This window comes from Tamandua tetradactyla, chromosome 6, assembly GCF_023851605.1.
Source record: "Tamandua tetradactyla isolate mTamTet1 chromosome 6, mTamTet1.pri, whole genome shotgun sequence".
NCBI classification, from domain to species: domain Eukaryota; kingdom Metazoa; phylum Chordata; class Mammalia; order Pilosa; family Myrmecophagidae; genus Tamandua; species Tamandua tetradactyla.
Window position 1 is genome coordinate 28,065,429 of NC_135332.1, and position 20,395 is coordinate 28,085,823.

General features: G+C 50.6%; 1 protein-coding gene across 4 annotated transcripts in view; it reads left to right on the forward strand.

Annotated features, from left to right (window-relative positions):
* Positions 1–20,395, forward strand: part of PLXDC1 (plexin domain containing 1) — a 99,958-nt gene that overhangs the window by 28,131 nt on the left and 51,432 nt on the right. For all 4 annotated transcript variants that reach the window (XM_077164555.1, XM_077164556.1, XM_077164557.1 and 1 more), the window contains 5 exons: positions 2,757–2,900; positions 3,178–3,247; positions 3,923–4,045; positions 4,668–4,786; positions 5,824–5,923. In XM_077164555.1, coding sequence (XP_077020670.1) covers positions 2,757–2,900; positions 3,178–3,247; positions 3,923–4,045; positions 4,668–4,786; positions 5,824–5,923 — 556 coding nt within the window. The remainder of the gene's footprint in view (positions 1–2,756; positions 2,901–3,177; positions 3,248–3,922; positions 4,046–4,667; positions 4,787–5,823; positions 5,924–20,395) is intronic.

Sequence of the window (20,395 nt, forward strand, 5' to 3'; positions counted from 1 at the left end):
AACCAAGGAGGAAAATGCATGGCATCCAGACTCCTGGGGAGGGGGTGAGAGCCTGAGCTGAAGGGTCTGCTTTCCCGAGGAAGGCTGTGTGAGCTCTGGGCACTGGTGCTGCTGCTCTGGTGCCCGGGGCAGAGCTGGTGGGCAGAGCTGGTGAGCAGCGCACCCTCCTCTGGGCCCCCATCTGGCACCCGAGGTTGTGCCTATGGCAGCGATGGCAGGAAGCGCCCTTGGCATGAGCCCTTGCCCTCAGCCCACGGGGGTGTGTCAGGAGGTGACCAGAAGGGGTGGGGCCGTGCAACTCTCACGAACAGTCTGCACCTGAGCACATGTGAGTCACCCCCTGAGGATTCCTCCAAATCCTAGGTGGTAGGGGCTATTTGTGGGGCGGTGGAGGTCCTCCTTGGGCCAGAAAGAAGGGGCAGGAGGCCTATAAGCAGGTGATGTTTAAACTGAGCCCTGAAGGATTAGGAATCTGCTAGGAGGAGAAAGAAAGGAGGCCATTCCAGGCAGGGAAACCGGCATGTGCAAAGGGCACGAATGACTGCTGCTGGCCTGAGCCTGCCGGGGAGCGGGGTCTGATGGGTGCACAGGGGGACGAGAGAGGTTAAGCTCGAGAGAAAGCGGGGCTGGCTTCTGATGGGATCTTGTCTGCCCATCTGAGAGGTCTGGGTTTTGTCTCCAAGGGAGTGGGAAGCCACGGATGGCTTGCGAGGACAGTTATGTGGCCACACACATGTTTTAAATTCATTTGGCTGCTGTGCCAAGGATGGATGGGGGTATGGATGAGGGGGGTGGGGATGGATGGGGGTGGGGACGGATGAGGGGGGTGGGGACGGATGAGGGGGTGGGGACGGATGGGGGTGGGGACAGATGGGGTGGGGACGGATGAGGGGGGTGGGGACGGATGAGGGGGTGGGGACGGATGGGGGTGGGGACAGATGGGGTGGGGACGGATGGGGTGGGGACGGATGGGGGTGGGGACGGATGGGGGGTGGGGACGGATGAGGGGTGGGGATGGATGAGGGGGGTGGGGATGGATGAGGGGGGTGGGGACGGATGGGGGTGGGGATGGATGGGGTGGGGACGGATGGGGGTGGGGACGGATGGGGGGTGGGGATGGATGAGGGGGGTGGGGATGGATGAGGGGTGGGGATGGATGAGGGGGGTGGAGACGGATGGGGGGGTGGGGACGGATGGGGGGTGGGGACAGATGGGGGTGGGGACGGATTGGGGGTGGGGACGGATGGGGGTGGGGACGGATGGGGGGTGGGGACGGATGGGGGTGGGGACGGATGGGGGGTGGGGACGGATGGGGGTGGGGACGGATGGGGGGTGGGGACGGATGGGGGTGGGGACGGATGGGGGGTGGGGACGGATGGGGGTGGGGACGGATGGGGGGTGGGGACGGATGGGGGTGGGGACGGATGGGGGTGGGGACGGATGGGGGGTGGGGACGGATGGGGGTGGGGATGGATGAGAGTGGGTGGGGATGGATGAGGGGGGTGGGGACAGTCTGGAGGCAGGAAGGTGAGGGAGAAGGCAGTGGCAGCGGGATACCCCCTCTCTTATCTTCCTACTAGTCCTGTCCCCGCCTCAGGTCCCAGGTTGTGTCACTTGTCAGAAGAGCAGAGTCTGCCTCCCGGCGGGCGGTGGGGAAGGCAGGAATCCCTGGTCCCCGCTCATGCTGGGCAGCTGGCAGATTGACAGAGAGACCGTTGTCTGCCTTGCTGTGTCCGCAGCCGCTGCTGCTGGACAGCCTGGTAAATGCGCCACGGTGCCCACGGCTCCTCACGGGTCGGCAGCCCTGTCTGCGTGGCGAGGGGCCAAGTGGACCTCCCTGCTCTCACCTCCTCTTGCAGCTGATGCTCTGCGGGGGTGGGGATGGGGGTCCAATTTGACATTCCAGGAAATGCAACAACATCACCCCTCCCCTGGCTCCTCTACCGTTTTTGCAACCATTTCCCTGTCCTCCTTTAATAAAAACTCCCTGGCTCCAAATGCTCCTCTGCAGGAGAGGTTTTATGGAATTAACTCCAGCCCACTGCGTGCTGGCTTGTTCTTTATTTTATTCCCAGGGCCAAGAGTCCGGCACACAGTAGGGGTTCAAAATATGTCTTGAAGGAATCCTTGTGCTTCTCTCCCCTTTCTCACCCTCTGGTGATCCCAGTATGTGTCCTGCATTTTATCTCTTTGCTTGAAGATCTGGGTCTTGGTCTGGTCTGCCTTTTCTGTTTCCATAAGCCCCCACCTCGGCCACCAGACTAGCAACTCTCTGAGATTAAGGTTTACTCTCATCCTTTAGGCCTGCGACTTCTCATGCACCAGTTTTTCTTTTCCTTTAAACAGGGCTCTCTCCAAGGGCAGGGACTGTGTCTCCCCCCTCAATCTGGAAGTGCCCCAAGATGAGGGCTCAGTTTAGAGCTGTGTTGTCTGTTTCTCTGTCATGCTCCCTTTGGCTCCCTAGCCAAAGGGACTTTGGGCTGCAGGATAAGCCTGGCTTGTCTGGAAATGGCAGGGCTGGGCGCAGATATAGCAAGTGTGGATTTGGTTGGGCAGAGCTCTTGCTGCATGGCCTGGGGGCAGGTAGTGGGCTTTCTGGGGCCCAGGGGTTCCCAGGCCCAAACCAGCTCTTGGGCTTCAGGCCCAGCGCCCTGGAAAGGTGTTGACTTCTCATGTCCAGGAGGCCGAGTGAGGGGGCAGAAGGAGGGCTACTGGCATGGGCTGGCCTCCTCATGCCTCCATCTTGGGTGATGCAGGAGGACAACCACAGCTACTATGTGTCCCGCCTGTATGGCCCCAGCGAGCCCCGCAGCCGGGAGCTGTGGGTGGACGTGACCAAGGCCAACCAGAGCCAAGTGAAGGTCCACAGGATCCTGTCCAGCACCCACCGGCAGGCTTCGGTGAGTGCCTCCGTCCCTGGCAGCCGGGAGCCCAGAGTCCAGCCTACACTGCCTGGTTGCTGGGCACAGCTGTGGCCAGAGGTCTGTGACCTGGGATGTGCCTTCCAGGGGATCCAGGGGATTTGGCCAGAGATGGGGTTGCCCACCTGCTTGACCTGGGAGCCTGCCCTGGGGATGCCTGTCCCCCCACCCCCCCGTCCAGACAAGCATGGGGCAGTGCGGGTCCCAGGCCCTTGGTCTGCAGCTTGGCCCATGCTGACTGTCTCATCCCCTGCAGAGAGTGGTCTTGTCCTTTGATTTCCCTTTCTACGGGCATCCTCTGCGACAGATCACCATAGCAACCGGAGGTAAGACTGTCCGCGGTGCCTGGGGGAGGGTTTGGAGATCTCAGCCAGAATCTGGGGGTCTCCCTCGGGAGGCTTATGGGAGGCAGTGTTGTGTGGGTGGTCTGGGAGGGGGAACCCATGCTTGGCTCTCTTGGGAGCCTCATTCTTTATTGCAGGAGGGGAGGTCAGTGAATGCTCAGCCCGCGCCCCTTCATCGGGCTGACTTGCTCCCTCTGGGCCAGCATGGGAAGTCTCCGTGGTCCCTGTGTTTCTGAGCTAGTGAATGAGAGGGACAGGGAGACTGGGCGCCTGGGTTCCTGGGACCAGGGGTCCTGGACAGCAACTCCCTGTTGCTCCAAGGAGCCCATCCTTGATTCCTGCACATTTCCCCAGGACTGAGATGGGGAGGGGTGGGGGTCACCTCCTCTTCCTGCTCCTTCACCCTATGGTCTGTGCTCACCTGGAGGGGCAGGAGGAACTTTATTTTTTTTTTGATCAGGGGCCATTTTGCTCCACTCAGACCCAGATACTGTGCCCACCAGGAATAGGGTGGGAATGGGGGATGGACGCCCAAGGGGCATTTCCAGTCCCATCCGCCCCATATCTACCTGCCCTCTGGGCTCTTTGTTGACCTGCATGGAAAGACCCTGGAAGCAGCCCCTCCAGGCCTTCTAGTGACTCTTCTCCCCATCCCAGGCTTCATCTTCATGGGTGACGTGATCCACCGGATGCTCACCGCTACACAGTACGTGGCCCCTCTGATGGCCAACTTCAACCCTGGCTACTCCGAAAATTCCACAGTTGCTTATTTTGACAATGGTGAGACCAGAGCTCAAAGTTTGAGTCACCGCCCCAGGGCTCCCTTGGTCCGGCCTATTTGGAGGATCCTAAGGCCCAGAGAGGGCAAGCGACTTGCCCACAGTCACACAGCAAGGCAGCCACACCACCTTTGTGTGTTTGCCTTGCTCATCAATGAGATGAGAATAAAAACATGCCTGCTACCTAGCAGGAGCTGATGAGATACTTAGTAGCAGTGAAATAAATGTCAGGGTCCTTTATTATTTACTATTTTTATTATTTTTCACTCTTAGCAGAGTGTCCCTTGAGCACCCCTCCACCCTGTTGCCAAGAAGAACAGACATTCCTCCCATTTCTCCTCCTTTTCATACCAAGAGGGAGGGATAGGCAAGAAGGAAGGGGCATGCCTGCGGGAAGATGTGATCAAGTGTGGCATCTGGGGTGCTAAAGCAGGGTCTTCTGGCTCCTCTCCAGCTTTAGCCACCCCCAATAGTGGGCTGCCCTGCCCCAGCTTCCATCAAATTTGTAAACTTTCCCACCATCTCTAAGGGATCCAACCTGTGGCCAATCCACACTGATCCCTGCCCCTGCAGGGCCCTGCTCCCTGCGTAACCTCCAGTCCAGCTGGGGTCCTTCTCCCTAGGGACAGTCTTCATTGTTCAGTGGGACCGAGTCTACCTCCAAGGCCGGGAGGACAGGGGCAGCTTCACCTTCCAGGCAGCTCTGCACAATGACGGCCGCATTGTCTTTGGCTACAAAGAGGTGAGTGTGCCCCGCTGCGGAGACGTCAGGGTGCTGGAGCCTCTCTTTCATTCAGCAGATATTTGCAGAGAAACTGTCACGTGCCAGGCACAGGGTTTGGTGCTGAGAATAAGGCAGTTGATAAGATAGGCTGTAGGCCCCGCCCTTGTGGACAGTATAGTCTGCCTGGGGAGACATGCAGTGACCATGGGAACAAGTGTAGAGTATCACGAAGACAAGTGCTCCTAAGTAGAGGTGCCTGGTGCCATGAGAGGCTTTCACAGGGCTTTTTACCTCAGCAGAGGTCAGGAAGGGTTTGATATCTACAGGACAAGTAGGAGTTAAGGAAGCAAAGAGGAGAGAGAAGCGGTTCTAGGAAGAGAGAACAGCATGTGCCAAGGTCCTGTGGCAGAATAGATGACTGGCCCAAAGCATTGAAACAAGGCAGAAAGGCTGGAGGGGAGAAAGCGAGGGGCGGAGGAGGTAAGCTGAAGCTGAGGTATGGGGGCTGGCCACACATGGCTTTTGTTCAAAGAGCAGCAAGAAGCCACAAATGAGCTTAGACAAGAGTGGAGTGTGGGGGAACCAGATTTCTTTTGAGAAAGGTCACTCTGGCTTCAGAGTGGAGAATAGATTGCAAAAGGCTCAGAGGAATGCTGGGAGGAGATGCAGGAGAGCTTAGTCAAGGTCTGGAGAGAGGTGATGGCAGCTAGTAGGGTGTGGGGCAGTGGAGAGAACTGGACAGAGTTGAGAACCTCTTAGAAGGTTAATTAACAGGGTATAGAAAATATTAGATGGGGGTGGGGTAATGGAATGTCAGGGCCCGAGGGCAACTCCCACACTTCTGACCTGCACTGGAGGTGCTATTCTCCAGGATGGAGAAAAGAGGAAGGAAGTGTGCTGAGAGCTGGTAGGGACCTGGAATTTGGACTGGGGCCCATTGTGTTTGAAATGTCGTTGAGTTGTCCAAGCAGGCAGAAAGGGTCTGGAGCTCAGAGGGGAGGTCCGGGCTGGCCTGTGAGGCTTGGGGAGTAAATGGATCTTCTGTCCACCCACAGATCCCTATGCCCATCCTGGAAATCAGCACCTCCCAGCACCCGGTCAAAGCTGGCCTGTCTGACGCCTTCATGATTCTCAATCCATCCCCAGAAGTGCCAGGTGAGTCCCCAGGGATCCAGAGAAGACCTCAGCAGGGCTGGACTCAGTTCAGACTGAACCCAGGCTGGTGGGGGGATGGTAGTAAAGGTGAGTAGATGGATGCAGGGGAGTTGAGTGGGAGCTGAGAGGTAAAAGAGGGTATAATGAGTTTCCAGTTTTTCTTTGTAAAAACAGAGAAACAATTTGTTTCTGGTAAAATCTTCCCTGGGAGCCACAGTTCTGGTTGCTGGGGAGAAGGGGAGTCTCTTAGCATTCTTTCCACTTAGAAAATCCCCAAAGATACCAAATTAGGGTTCTTGAGTCCTACCGGAATACAACCATAATCTCCTCCCCACCCTCGGTGATGGGAGTGGCATCACGGGGCATTTGGAGACAAGAACCCAGGGCCTGCTATGTCATTAACTTTCTGTCCTTTGGCAGACCACGCCGTCTCTCTAGGCTCAGTTGCCCCATTTATAAAATGGGGAAATAGCTTAAGGGTTACTTCTTCCTCCCAGGCTCCTTTCTAGCTCAGACATCTTAAGGGGCCATAAACTCTTTCTTTCGTCAGGCCCCAGTTCACCCTTCCACCCCCCAGCCCACCCTCTGAGGGTTTTGGAGCCACACACCTGGATAGGGGGCTTTGCTGCAAGAATATCCTCTACTGCTTCTAGACCCTGGGTTCAGAGATTTTCTAATCTGGCCTCTCATGCTGAGCTGTGGGTGCAGACGTTCCACCTTGAAACCTGGGAAGATCCTGCAGGACCCTGGGCAGGTTTGGGAAGGAGAACTTTGCGCTTCTCCATCCCTGTCTGGGGACTTTCTGAAATTCAGCCTAGTGGAAGACATGGTTCTGCCCTTGAGAGGCTCATCATCTGAGCCTTGCCCTCAACAGAAATCTGGGGGGTAGGAACAGGGCTCACGTTACAAGCCTTGATCCAGCACCTTCTATGTGCAAGGTTATCAGTGTAGGGTTAGTAGCTAAGCTTTGGAGTCAGAAACCTGGAGTGGAGACCAGATTCTCCATAGCTGTCCAACCTTGGGCAAGTCGCTAAACCTCTCTGGGTTTCCTCCTTTCTCTGTAAAATGGGGGTGGGTAGTACTTTGCCTCTCACAGCTACTGTGAGGAGGAATGCAATAATGCACGTAAAGGGTTGGCCTGGACGTCTGGCACAGCTAGCCTCTGAGTCCTGCAGTAGAGCATCTTATTATGCCAGTATTTTATAATCCAGCAAGACACCTGGTACTGTAGCAAACACTGAAGAGATAGGAGCAGGTGACATCTTGATGTTGGTGTGTCACAGGTCTGAGGCCATAACCACAGCATTTTCATGTGGCTTTTGTGGCTAGTGACAAGTCACATGCTATAGTGGCAGAGTTTCCTAAACTTTAGTCATTTACCATCTCCTCGAACCATTGTCCTATTATTTATTAATGTTTTCCTTTAGACTAATTTTTTCAAATTATAATTTCTACAAATAAATATATCTAGTCTAAAATCCAAAAGATGCCAGAGGACATACAGAAAAAATTAGGTCTCTCTCCTGCTTGTAACTCCCGTCCCCCAGGTCCCCTTCCCAGAGGCAACCAGTGCAGCCAGGTTATTTCTAGGGCTACAAGCTTTCATCTAAGTGTAGGTGTCACATTTTATAAGTGTGTGTGTGTGTTTGTATTTGACACAAATGTAACACACATGGTAGCTTATGAAGTCCACTGTTTGCACTCGAACAAAGCATACTGCAGCCACCCTTCTGTAACAGCACACATTGAGCTGTGGCATTCTTTGTAACAGAGATGCATGATAGCCCATTGCAGGCAAGTACCCTAATTTATTTAACCAAACCCCTGTGGATGGACTTTTTCATCATTCCCAGTCTTTTGCTGCAGTGAATATTCTTGAATATACCCCTGTGTGAAGAGTCCTATAAGATAAATTCCCAGTGGTGGAATTATTGAAAACTTCGAGCGTTATAGCCAAAGTGAGCCCCCGGAGACCCCTAGCAGCCTTCCCATGGGCGAGCGTGCCTGTCTCCCCACTCCATCACCCACTGTGTACCTCAAAGCGGGGCAGGTCATCTCTCTGGACTGTAGGGTCCTCATTTTCACCAGAGTCCCCTGAAGCCCTCCAAGGGTCGTGGTGAGGATAACTGTGTGTAAAGCGCCTGGCCCAGACCAGGAGGCCCCAGAAGCCTGGCTCCCTCCCGTGGAGTATCTTTTACCCCAGCCCAGCCCACGCCTTCACCTCGCCAGATCCACAGGGTAAAGGACTGGGGGTGGCGCTCAAGGGTCAGGGCTGGTTCCTTCCCGAGGCTCCCGGAAAATAAAATGGGGAATTCTCTCCTTTGGAAATTCACCAGCCCTTCTCTGCACCGCCCCCCCCCCCACCTCCCTACACTCTCCTTTCTGATCTCCCCTTCCCAATGTCTCTGGCTGCACACGAGTAGGCATGCCCCACAAGACATCATCTGTCACTCGCCCTCCCAACACAAAGCCTGTGCAGCGCTGAAGGGGAAGCAGAAGGGAGCATGTGGGGGCATCTGATTTATATATACTTCTGCAAAGGGGTTTGGTGGTCAAGTCTGGGGGGGTCCCAGCTTATGGTTCTGGGAAAAAGTGGATTTGGTAGGTTTGGGGCTAAAGGGCCCACCCCTGAGCTGGGAAAGAGGAATTTCCCCTCCTGGGTCAGCAGAGGGGTTGGTTATGGGCTGAGTCCTCCCTGCCCACGCACTGCCGTGGGCTGCTGGGCTGGTGGCCGGACCCCAGGCCTGGCCTGCACTAAGGGAGGTGGAGACACCGCACCTCACCTCTCCTGCCTCCTTCCCCTTCTCCTTTTGCAGAGTCTGGAGCCCTCTGCTTCCCCTCTTCCATCCAAATGGTCTGTGATACTGTGTTTTTGTTGCCAGCCCCCCAAATCCCTCCCCTGTGAACGTCTGCACCCCAAGGGCCTAGGTTTAAATGCAAAGCCACTGGCACGGCGCCCAGGGCATAGCGGGCGCTCCAGCCGGGTCGAGTCCCCATCCTTCCTTTTCTCAAACATGATCTGAACTTTCCCACCCATTCTTATATTTTAGTTCCTTTGTGATATTGTTGCTACCCTGGGAAAGTTGGTTTTTAGCTAGCAGGATTGTTTTCTTGTCTTTGCTGTATTTGTATGGAACACTCTTTGAACGTGCTCTCAAGAGCGGCAGCAGAAATTCTTTCCTAAGCTCAGCTCTGTGGCTTCCCTTGCTCTGTGCCGCAGGGCCCTGTGAACGGCGCGTTATCCTTTGAGGCCCAACCTAGATGCTAGAGCCAGGGCTGATGTTCATCTGGCACCCACCCCAGTGGGGTGGTATCAGCTGTTAAAATACTGAAGTACTTTCAGCCTCTTTAGCAAAGAGCTGTTGGTCCAAGAACCCCAGTCCCCATCACCCCACCTGCCTGGCCCCTCCCCTGACACTCCTGCACTCCCAGTGCTCTAGTGAGCGGCACAGCAAGGCCCACGGCTCCAGTGCTAGTTAGCATCTTCTCTAACCAGCTGGTTAACACCTGTGCTGAGCTGGTTATTAAATATCTTAAGTATCACCCTGATTGAAGTAGTTACTTATGGCTGCGTAACAAAGTACCCCAGACAACAAGCATATTTATCTCAGAATTTCTGTGGATCAGGAATCCGGGCATAACCTAGCTGGGTCCCCTGGCTCAGGGTCTCTCTCAAGGCTGCACTCAAGTGCTGGCCAGGCTATGGTGAGCTCATGGTCCGAGGTGGGGGCGGGCGTCCACTTCCAGGAGCTCACATGGTGGGTGGCAGAAGTCAGTTCCTCAGGGAAGCGTCTCCCAGTTCCTTGCCCCGTGGACCTTTCCATCGAACAGCTGACAATGGGGCAGCTGGCTTCCATCAGAGTGAGCAAGCGAGACAGCAACAAAGGGCAAGCAAGAGGGAAGCTGGAGTCCTTTCTTAAACCAACCTTAGAAGTGACATCCCATCACACTGAGAAGCAAGCCACTAGGTCCAGCCCACACTCGAGGGGATGAGATTACACAGGGACGTGACTACCAGGAGGCAGGGCCCCGGGGGCCTCTAGAGGCTGTCCACAGCCCTGATCATGACCCTTCCTCAGGCACTCAGGTTTCCCCACAAGGTTTAGGATTAATTGGGTTCTCCCACCAATATTTTGAGTGATGCTGCAAGTTTGTTGTCCCTTTCTAAATGAGGTCACAGAGGCACAGAGGCGCAAGGAGGTGGAGTGAATTTCCCATGGTCACACAGCTATGAAACAGAGAACTCAACCCCAGATCTTCTCCACTGAAGTCTCGGGGTCCGCTATCAAGCCTTTCTTACACTGACCCACCTCACTCCATCCACAACGATGAACCCTGACCTCCTCAATCCCCCGCAGGCTGTTGTGTGAGATAGTGCTAGGCGCACATGCCCTTTTTCCCTCAAATGGATCACATCACATCTCCCTTAGGAGCTGAGACTGGTCCGTTTCATCTGTGTCTCTCCTATGGGGCTTTGTGCATGGTGGTCTCAGGAAACGTGTGTTGGATCAAGTTGTTGAATGAGGGAGAATTCCAGGAAGTCAGATCTCCTGGGAGTATCTGGATCTGAGGCTTCTCTGTGATTCTGAAAGGAAAGGCTATTTTAAAGCAAGCCAAGAAGATATAGGGAGGTGGGGTAAAGAGGCAGGCGAGGAAGCACAGCCCACCTGAAAAAACATGAGGGGGCTCTGCCTGCTCCCTGAGGCCAGGAGGAGAGGCAGGTTCTCTGTGGTGGGTGCTGCTGCATTCTGGAACTCCAGTGCTGGTTGCTGAGGTATTGGCCCCCCTGCCAGGTAAGAGCTAGAGTCTGATCCCAGACGCTGTGCTGACATTACCTGCCTCCCTCCACCACATTCCACCCCATTCCTCCTTGTCATCGCTCTTGCCACGATCTTTCTAAAACTCAGATCTGATTCTATCATCCTCTGGTTCCTCTTTGCCTACACGATCACGTAAAACTCGGTGTGCACACGTAAAAGGTCCTGTGCAGCTGGGCACAGCCTATCTTCAGAGGTTCATTTGCAACCCATCCCTGTGACAGGGTTCCCTTGTATAAAGTGCCCTCCACCCAATCTCTCTCTTTTTTTTTTTTAATCAAAAAAAAAGAAAAGAAATTAACACAACATTTAGAAATCATTCCATTCTACACATGCACTCAGTAATTCTTAGTATCATCCCATAGATGTATGATCATCATTTCTTAGTACATTTGCATCGATTTAGGAAAAGAACTAGTAAAACAGCAGAAAAAGATATAGAATGTTAATATAGAGAAGAGAATTAAAATAATAATACTAATAAAAAAATATATACATATAAAAAGGAAAAAGAAAAAAAAACAAAAACAAAAGATACAAACAAACAAACAAACAAAAAACCATATTTCAGGTGCAGCTTCATTCAGTGTTCCAACATAGTTACATTACACTTAGGTATTATTGTGCTGTCCATTTTTGAGTTTTTGTATCTAGTCCTGTTGCACAGTCTGTATCCCTTCAGCTCCAATTACCCATTATCTTACCCTGTTTCTAACTCCTGCTGGTCTCTGTTACCAATGATATATTCCAAGCTGATTCTCGAATGTCGGTTCACATCAGTGGGACCATACAGTATTTGTCCTTTAGTTTTTGGCTAGACTCACTCAGCATAATGTTCTCTAGGTCCATCCATGTTATTACATGCTTCATAAGTTTAGTCTGTCTTAAAGCTGCATAATATTCCATTGTAGGTATACGCCACAGTTTGTTTAGCCACTCATCTGTTGATGGACATTTTGGCTGTTTCCATCTCTTTGCAATTGTAGATAATGCTGCTATAAACACTGGTGTGCAAATGTCCGTCTGTGTCTTTGCCCTTAAGTCCTTTGAGTAGATACCTAGCAGTGGTATTGCTGGGTCGTAATCCATTCTGCCATTCTATGTCTTTTGATTGGGAAATTCCGTCCATTAACTTTTAGTGTTATTACTGTTTGGATAATATTTTCCTCTACCAATTTGCCTTTTGTATTATATATATCATATCTGACTTTCCTTCTTTCTACACTCCTCTCCATGCCTCTCTCTTCTGTCTTTTTATATCTGACTCTAGTGCTCCCTTTAGTATTTCTTGCAGAGCTGGTCTCTTGGTCACAAATTCTCTCAGTGACTTTTTGTCTATAAATGTTTTAATTTCTCCTTCATTTTTGAAGGACAATTTTGCTGGATATAGAAGTCTTGGTTGGCAGTTTTTCTCTTTTAGTAATTTAAATATATCATCCCACTGTCTTCTAGCTTCCATGGTTTCTGCTGAGAAATCTACACATAGTCTTATTGGGTTTCCCTTGTATGTGACAGATTGTTTTTCTCTTGCTGCTTTCAAGATCCTCTCTTTCTCTTTGACCTCCGACATTCTAACTAGTAAATGTCTTGGAGAACGCCTATTTGGGTCTATTCTCTTTGGGGTGCGCTGCACTTCTTGGATCTGTAAATTTAGGTCTTTCATAAGAGTTGGAAAATTTTCAGTGATAATTTCTTCCATTAGTTTTTCTCCTCCTTTTCCCTTCTCTTCTCCTTCTGGGACACCCACAACACGTATATTTGTGCGCTTCATATTGTCATTCAGTTCCCTGATCCCCTGCTCAAGTTTTTCCATTCTTTTCCCTATAGTTTCTGTTTCTTTTTGGAATTCAGATGTTCCATCCTCCAGTTCACTAATTGTAGCTTCTGTCTCTTTAGATCTACCATTGTAGGTATCCATTGTTTTTTCCATTTTTTCTTCTTTGTCCTTCACTCCCATAAGTTCTGTGATTTGTTTTTTCAGATTTTCTATTTCTTCTTTTTGTTCAGCCCATGTCTTCTTCATGTCCTCCCTCAATTTATTGATTTGGTTTTTGAAGAGTTTTTCCATTTCTGTTCGTATATTTAGCATTAGTTGTCTCAGCTCCCCTGTATCTCATTTGAACTATTGGTTTGTTCCTTTGACTGGGCCTTATCTTCAATTTTCCGAGCGTCATCCATTATTTTCTGCTGGTGTCTGGGCATTTGATCAGATTTCCCTGGGTGTGGGACCCAGCTGGTTGAAAGGTTTTTCTGTGAAATCTCTGGGCTCTGTTTTTCTTTTCCTGCCCAGTAGGTGGCGCTCGTGGCGCTCATCTGTCTGCGGGGCAGTCGGCCGGGAAACCGCGCGTGGAGGCGGGGGTCGCTGGCCGCCGCGGCTTGGGGGAGTGCCGGTCCAAATTGCCCAGCTGGCCCGAGACGCCAAGTGTGACGGGAGGGCCCCGCTATCCAACGTTCCCAGTCAGACCGGGGAGCCACGTGCGTGGAGGGGACCCCAGTTGCCAGCCGCCCCGGCCGGGAAAACGTGCGCCCCTCGGGTATCTCACCGCAGCGGATTCTCCCTGCCCGTTCAGCCGTTCCAGAATGGGGTACGCTGTCTTTTTGGTCTCTGTCGTGACTCCGGGAGCTGTTTCGTATTGTTTCTGTTTCTTTAGTTGTTTTTCTGGAGGAGGAACTAAGACCCGCACGTCTTACTAAGCCGCCATCTTCTCCCACCCAATCTCTTTTATTGTAATTCTGCCCATCCCTTGGTGAAACTCAGATGTTGTTCCCTAACACAGAAGAATTCATGGTCTCCTTCCATTTCCCGTAGCATTTTGTTAATACCTTTAACACAGAACTCCTCATCCTGCCCTGGCCGTCTGCCCTCTCCCTACCGGGCTGTGAGCTCCTTGGGGGCTCGCTGTGCCCCCCACATTGAGCCCAGTGCCTGGCTGGCACAGGTGCGCAAAAGGTGAGTGACAACAAGAAGAGGTGTGGACACAGTTGCTGGACTGAGAGCATCACCGCAGGCAGTGGGAGCAGAACTGTCCTCTGCTGTTTGGTAACCCCAGGTGAGGATGGGGGCCAGCACCTCATGAGTTTGGGGGTGAGTACTTTGACAATCACATCCCATATGTCAGAGATTTTTAATTTGAGGATCCAGGCATAGACTTGAGGAGCATATTCGCATTCATGTACTTCTCTGGTACAGGATCTATGACTTACTGCATTTTAAAATGAACCACGAAAGGAGAAAATTAAAGCATTGGAAACTATCAATGAGGAGGACCAAACCTGGGATGTGGCAAAGACTTTAAAACAATGACCCTAAAATGAGCCATGACTTCTGTTGTCAGAGTGATGGCTTTTTTTTTTTTTTTCAGGGTGATGGCTTTTATGTGGGTTAAAAAGTTAGATTCCTCAGTTCCAGTATTCTGGTCTAGGGAGTGAGCACTGAGTTTGGATTAGAATGAGCTATAATAACATTAAATCCACCAAAACCGTGGCTGAAACCAGACAGAAGTTTCTTTCTCCTTATGTAAGTCTGGAGGTCTGCAGTCTAGGCTAGTAGAGTGACTTCATGATCATCAAAGCTCCAGGTTTTTTCTGCTTTACTTCTCTGTCATTGTCAGCATGTGGTTCCAGCATGCTGGCCTTCCATCTAGAAGTCTAAGATGGCTACTGGAGCCTCAGCTTGCATGTCCAAATTCGAGCCAGCAGGAAGGAGGTAGGGATGAAGATGGGTGTACACTTTCCTTTAAAGACACACTCTGGGAGTCTCACGTGATGCTTTCATTCCAGTGACCAGGACTTGGTCCCGTGACCACACATGACTGACTGCAAGGTAGGCTGGGAAATGTAGTCTTTCTTCTGGGTGGCCATGTGTCCAGCTAAAAAGTAGGCATTTTATTACTTTGGAAGAAGAAGAGAACATTATATATACATACCCAAAATAATAAAATACCTACTTTATTTATATTTATTTATACATGTTGGGGAACAAGTAGTGGTCTGTGCCTCAGTAGGTGAATTGGACGTTTCTCATTTTCAGGAACTGTGACTTTTGCTCCCACTATTTCCAGTGATAAGACAAAGCCTGTTGATTTGATGGGAGTCTGAGCTTTCCTGGTAGGTCACAGCCAGATGGAGGGAGGACCAGGTACAAAATTTGCTGGGCCCAGTGCAAAATGAAAATGTGGAGTCCCTTGTTTAAAAATCGTGAAGAATTTCAAGAGGCTACAGCAGAGAGCATTAAACCGAACAAAGGCAGGGCCCCGTGTGACGGCTGAGGTGGGATGCCGCTGGAGCTGGCCCTGGGTGGAAGATGTAGGGGAGACAGAGCCCGGATGGAGGGTGGGCTTCTCTGCCAGACCACTGCCTCCCAGCCCTCCCCATGCAGGAGAAGGGCCGGTCAGAGGCGCTTTACTTCCAACCCCATCAGCCCCCTCACTCCTGTCTCCCCATCTCCATGGCTCCACCTGGGCCCAGCTGTGGCTCAGCTCTGCTGACTAGGGGAGTCGGCTTCTGTTTTCTTCCCCACCGCGACCCCGGCCTGGTCAGCTGGCCTGCGATCATCGTGCTGGCTGGGGGCTCTCGGTCCAGGCTCCACCTGCTGCTGACTCGTCTCTCTACAGCGTCTCAGCTTCCCCTGACAATGCGGGACGTTGTTGAATACTCTTACGGGGACGTGGGGGCTGAGAGTATGTGCATATGTTTAAGGCCCTGTACGTAATAACTCCAGCTAACTATAGCAGCCATGGGTTTGACTACACCACCGTCTTCAGGCACAAAAGAAGACACCAAGTCCCACTCGTTAGCTGGGGGCATGTCATGGTTAGGGACAGGTGTCAACTTGGCCAAGTTGTGGTACCTGTTCATCTGATTGGGCAAGCGCTGGCCTGTCTGTTGCAATGAGGACATTTCATAGGATTAGGTCATGATCACGTCAGCTACATCCACAGCTGATTCCATTTGTAATCAGCCAAAGGGGAGTGTCTTCTGCAATTAGTGATGCTAAATCCAATCATGGGAAGCCTTTTAAGGAGGACTCAGAGGAGACAGGTTCCATTCCTGCTTTGGCTGGTGAGCCTCTCCTGTGGAGTTCATCCAGGCCATCCATTGGAGTCATCAGCTTCGCAGCCTGCCCTGTGGATTTTGGACTCTGCATTCCTACGGTCACGTGAGACACTTTCATAAATTTTATATTTGCAAGTGTTCCCTGTTGATTCTGTTTCTCTAGAGAACCCTAACTAATACATCTTGGTACCAGGAGTGGTTCTTAAGGAACAGAATCTTAAAAATGGGTTTTTATGAATGGTTTTGTACTCTGACTGGGCTCAGAGACACTAAAGGACTCTGATTCCCGTAATCAGAATGACACTCCCAATCCATGGACTGAGCTGGCAAAGGAGATAGTCAAAATATCATCATTCGATTCTCCTAATGCTTCGCTTGTACGAAGCCAGACTCTGGGGGATAATGTTTTTGACACCTTTACAGAGTTTTGTAGAAATAAGAGTTATAGAGATGTTGGTTGGTTGTTGTTAGATACACTGTCTACATTAAAGGGTGAAAGGGATGGGCTTAAGGCTTCAAACAAGAAGCTTAAGTGCCGTCTGAAAGATGTAGAGGTTTCTATGAGTATCCTGAAGGAAAATTTTATTTCCTGTAGCCGTAGACTTGAGATCTCTGAAAATCAGACTCAGAATCTTATTGTTAGAGTAGCAATTTTACAACGTAAACTGAAATCTCAGTCTTGCATGGTGTCTGCCGTTAAAGTGAGGGCATTGATTGGAAAGGAGTGGGACCCTGAAAAATGGGATGGTGACATATGGATTGATAATGATGTTGGGGGTGAGGTTGAAACCCTAGACCATGCTGAGCCTTCTTTAGATAACCCTGTAATAGTCTGCCCTGAGGACATAGCTGCCCCACCTCCAGCCTGCCTTGAGGAATTGGCCACCCAACCTCCTCCTGAAGGGATTAGCCCTAGAGTTATTAATGCTGTTTCACCAGATGAAACTGCAAATGAAAGCCCTGAAGCAAATGGCTTGGAAGATATTTCTAATTCTTTTCATGACCCACCCCCACCACCCCTCATTTCTTCTAGACCTATAACTAGACTAAAGTCCCAACAGGTCCCTAAAGGTGAGGTACAAAGTATCACACATGAGGAGGTATGTTATACTCCAAAAGAACTGTGTGAGTTTTCCAATTTATTAGACAGAAATCAGGGGAATATGTGTGGCAATGGATTTTAAGAGTGTGGGATAATGGTGGGAGGAATATAAGGCTGGATCAGGCTGAATTTATTGATATGGGCCCACTAAGCAGAGATTCTGCATTCAATGTTATAGCTAGAGCAGTTAGAAAAGGTGTTAACAGCTTGTTTGGGTGGTTGGTTGAAACATGGATCAAAAAGTGGCCAACATTACCTGAGGTTGAAATGCCAGAACTGCCCTGGTATAATGTAGATGAGGGGATCCAGAGGCTTAGAGAGATTGGGATGTTAGAGTGGATTTATCATGCAAAGCCTGCTCTTACACCCCAGGAATGCCCAGAGGATGCACCTTTTACCAGAACAGTGAGAAATAAATTTGTGAGACTAGCACCATCATCCCTCAAGAGCTCTGTGGTTGCACTTCTCTGTAGGTCAGATATTACTGTAGGAACTGCTGTCACTGAGCTGGAATCCTTAAACACAATGGGGATGACAGGATCCCGAGTTGGCAGAAGCCAGGTGGCAGCACTTAATCACCAAAGGCAGGGTAGACGTGGGTATTATAATAGACAACAAACTCAAAGGAGGCATCAAAATTATATGACACGCAGAGATTTGTGGTATTGGCTAGTAAATCATGGGGTGCCTAGAAATACAATAGAAGGGCAGTCTACTAAATTCTTGTTGGAGCTGTATAAACAAAAGAGTTCTAGGTCAAGGGAACAGAAGTCTAACCTGAATTACAAAAACACAGAGTCACGGCCCCTTAACCAATTTCCAGACTTGAAACAGTTTACAGACCCTGAGCCCCTTGAATGAAGGGGAGGCCAGGTCCCTATGGGGAAGAAACCTGTTACACTGCCACAAATTTATACTGTTAACCTTCCTCTAAGTCTTCCCCAAGGAGACCGACGGCCTTTTACCAGGGTAACTGTGCATTGGGGAAAAGGAAATGATCAGATATTTCGGGGATTATTAGACACTGGTTCAGAAGTGACATTAATTCCAGGGGACCCAAAACGTCACTCTGGACCACCAGTCAGAGTGGGGGCTTATGGAGGCCAGGTGATCAATGGAGTTTTAGCTCAGGTCCGTCTCACAGTGGGTCCAGTGGGTCCCCGGACCCATCCTGTAGTTATTTCCCCAGTTCCGGAATGTATAATTGGCATAGACATACTGAGCAACTGGCAGAATCCCCATGTTGGTTCTCTAACTCGTGCAGTGAGGGCTATTATGGTGGGAAAGGCCAAGTGGAAGCCACTAGAACTGCCCCTACCAAGCAAAATAGTAAATCAAAAGCAATACCGTATTCCTGGAGGGATTGCAGAGATTACTGCCACTCTTAAGGACTTGAAAGATGCAGGGGTGGTGATTCCCACCACATCCCCGTTCAACTCTCCTATTTGGCCTGTGCAGAAAACAGATGGGTCTTGGAGAATGACAGTGGATTATCGTAAATTCAACCAGGTGGTAACTCCAATTGCAGCTGCTGTTCCAGATGTAGTATCATTGCTTGAGCAAATCAATACATCCCCTGGTACCTGGTATGCAGCTATTGATCTGGCAAATGCTTTTTTCTCAATAGCTATTAGTAAGGACCACCAGAAACAGTTTGCTTTCAGCTGGCAAGGTCAGCAATATACTTTCACTGTCCTACCTCAGGGGTATATCAACTCTCCAGCCCTATGTCATAATCTTGTTCGCAGAGACCTTGATCGTTTCTCCCTCCCACAAGACATCACACTGGTCCATTATATTGATGATATCATGTTGATTGGACCTAGTGAGCAAGAAGTAGCAACTACTCTAGATTTATTGGTAAGGCATTTGCGTGTCAGAGGATGGGAGATAAATCCAACAAAAATACAGGGGCCTTCCACCTCAGTAAAATTTTTAGGTGTCCAGTGGTGTGGGGCATGTCGAGATATCCCTTCTAAGGTGAAGGATAAATTGCTGCATCTGGCCCCTCCCACATCCAAAAAAGAGGCACAATGCCTAGTTGGTCTTTTTGGATTTTGGCGACAACATATTCCTCATTTGGGTGTGCTACTCTGGCCCATTTATCGAGTGACCAGAAAAGCTGCTAATTTTGAGTGGTGACCTGAACAAGAGGAGGCTCTGCGACAGGTCCAGGCTGCTGTGCAAGCTGCTCTGCCACTTGGGCCATATGATCCAGCAGATCCAATGGTGCTGGAAGTGTCAGTGGCAAATAGAGATGCTGTCTGGAGCCTTTGGCAGGCCCCTATAGGAGAATCACAACGCAGACCCTTAGGATTTTGGAGCAAAGCCTTACCATCTGCTGCAGTTAACTACTCTCCTTTTGAGAAACAGCTTTTGGCCTGCTACTGGGCCTTAGTAGAGACTGAACGCTTAACCATGGGCCACCAAGTTACCATGAGACCTGAGTTGCCTATCATGAGTTGGGTGTTGTCTGACCCACCAAGCCATAAAGTTGGGCGTGCACAGCAGCACTCTATTGTAAAGTGGAAATGGTATATACGAGATAGAGCCAGAGCAGGTCCTGAAGGCACAAGTAAGTTACATGAAGAAGTGGCACAAATGCCCATGGTTTCCACTCCTGCTGCCACATTACCTTCTCCTTCCCAGACCAGAGCTATGGCCTCTTGGGGTGTTCCTTACAGTGAATTGACTGAGGAAGAGAAAACTCGGGCCTGGTTTACAGATGGTTCAGCACGATATGCAGGTACCACCCGAAAGTGGACAGCTGCAGCATTACAACCCCTTTCTGGGATGTCCTTGAAGGACAGTGGTGAGGGGAAATCCTCCCAGTGGGCAGAACTTCGAGCAGTGCACCTGGTTGTTCATTTTGTTTGGAAGGAAAACTGGCCAGAGGTGCGTCTGTATACTGACTCATGGGCTGTTGCTAATGGTTTGGCTGGATGGTCAGGGACTTGGAAAGACCATAATTGGAAAATTGGTGACAAAGAGGTCTGGGGAAGAAGTATGTGGATATACCTTTCTGAGTGGGCTAAAAACATGAAGATATTTGTGTCCCATGTGAATGCACACCAGAGGGTGACTTCAGCAGAGGAAGATTTTAATAATCAAGTGGATAAGATGACCCGTTCTATGGATACCAGTCAGCCTCTTTCCCCAGCAACTCCTGTTATTGCCCAATGGGCTCATGAACAAAGTGGTCATGGTGGTAGGGATGGAGGTTATGCATGGGCTCAGCAACATGGACTTCCACTCACCAAGGCTGACCTGGCTACAGCCACTGCTGAGTGCCCAATCTGCCAGCAGTAGAGACCCACACTAAGCCCCCAATATGGCACCATTCCCCGAGGTGACCAGCCAGCTACATGGTGGCAGGTTGATTACATTGGACCACTCCCTTCATGGAAGGGGCAGCGATTTGTTCTAACTGGAATAGACACATACTCTGGATATGGGTTTGCTTTCCCTGCACGCAATGCTTCTGCCAAAACTACTATC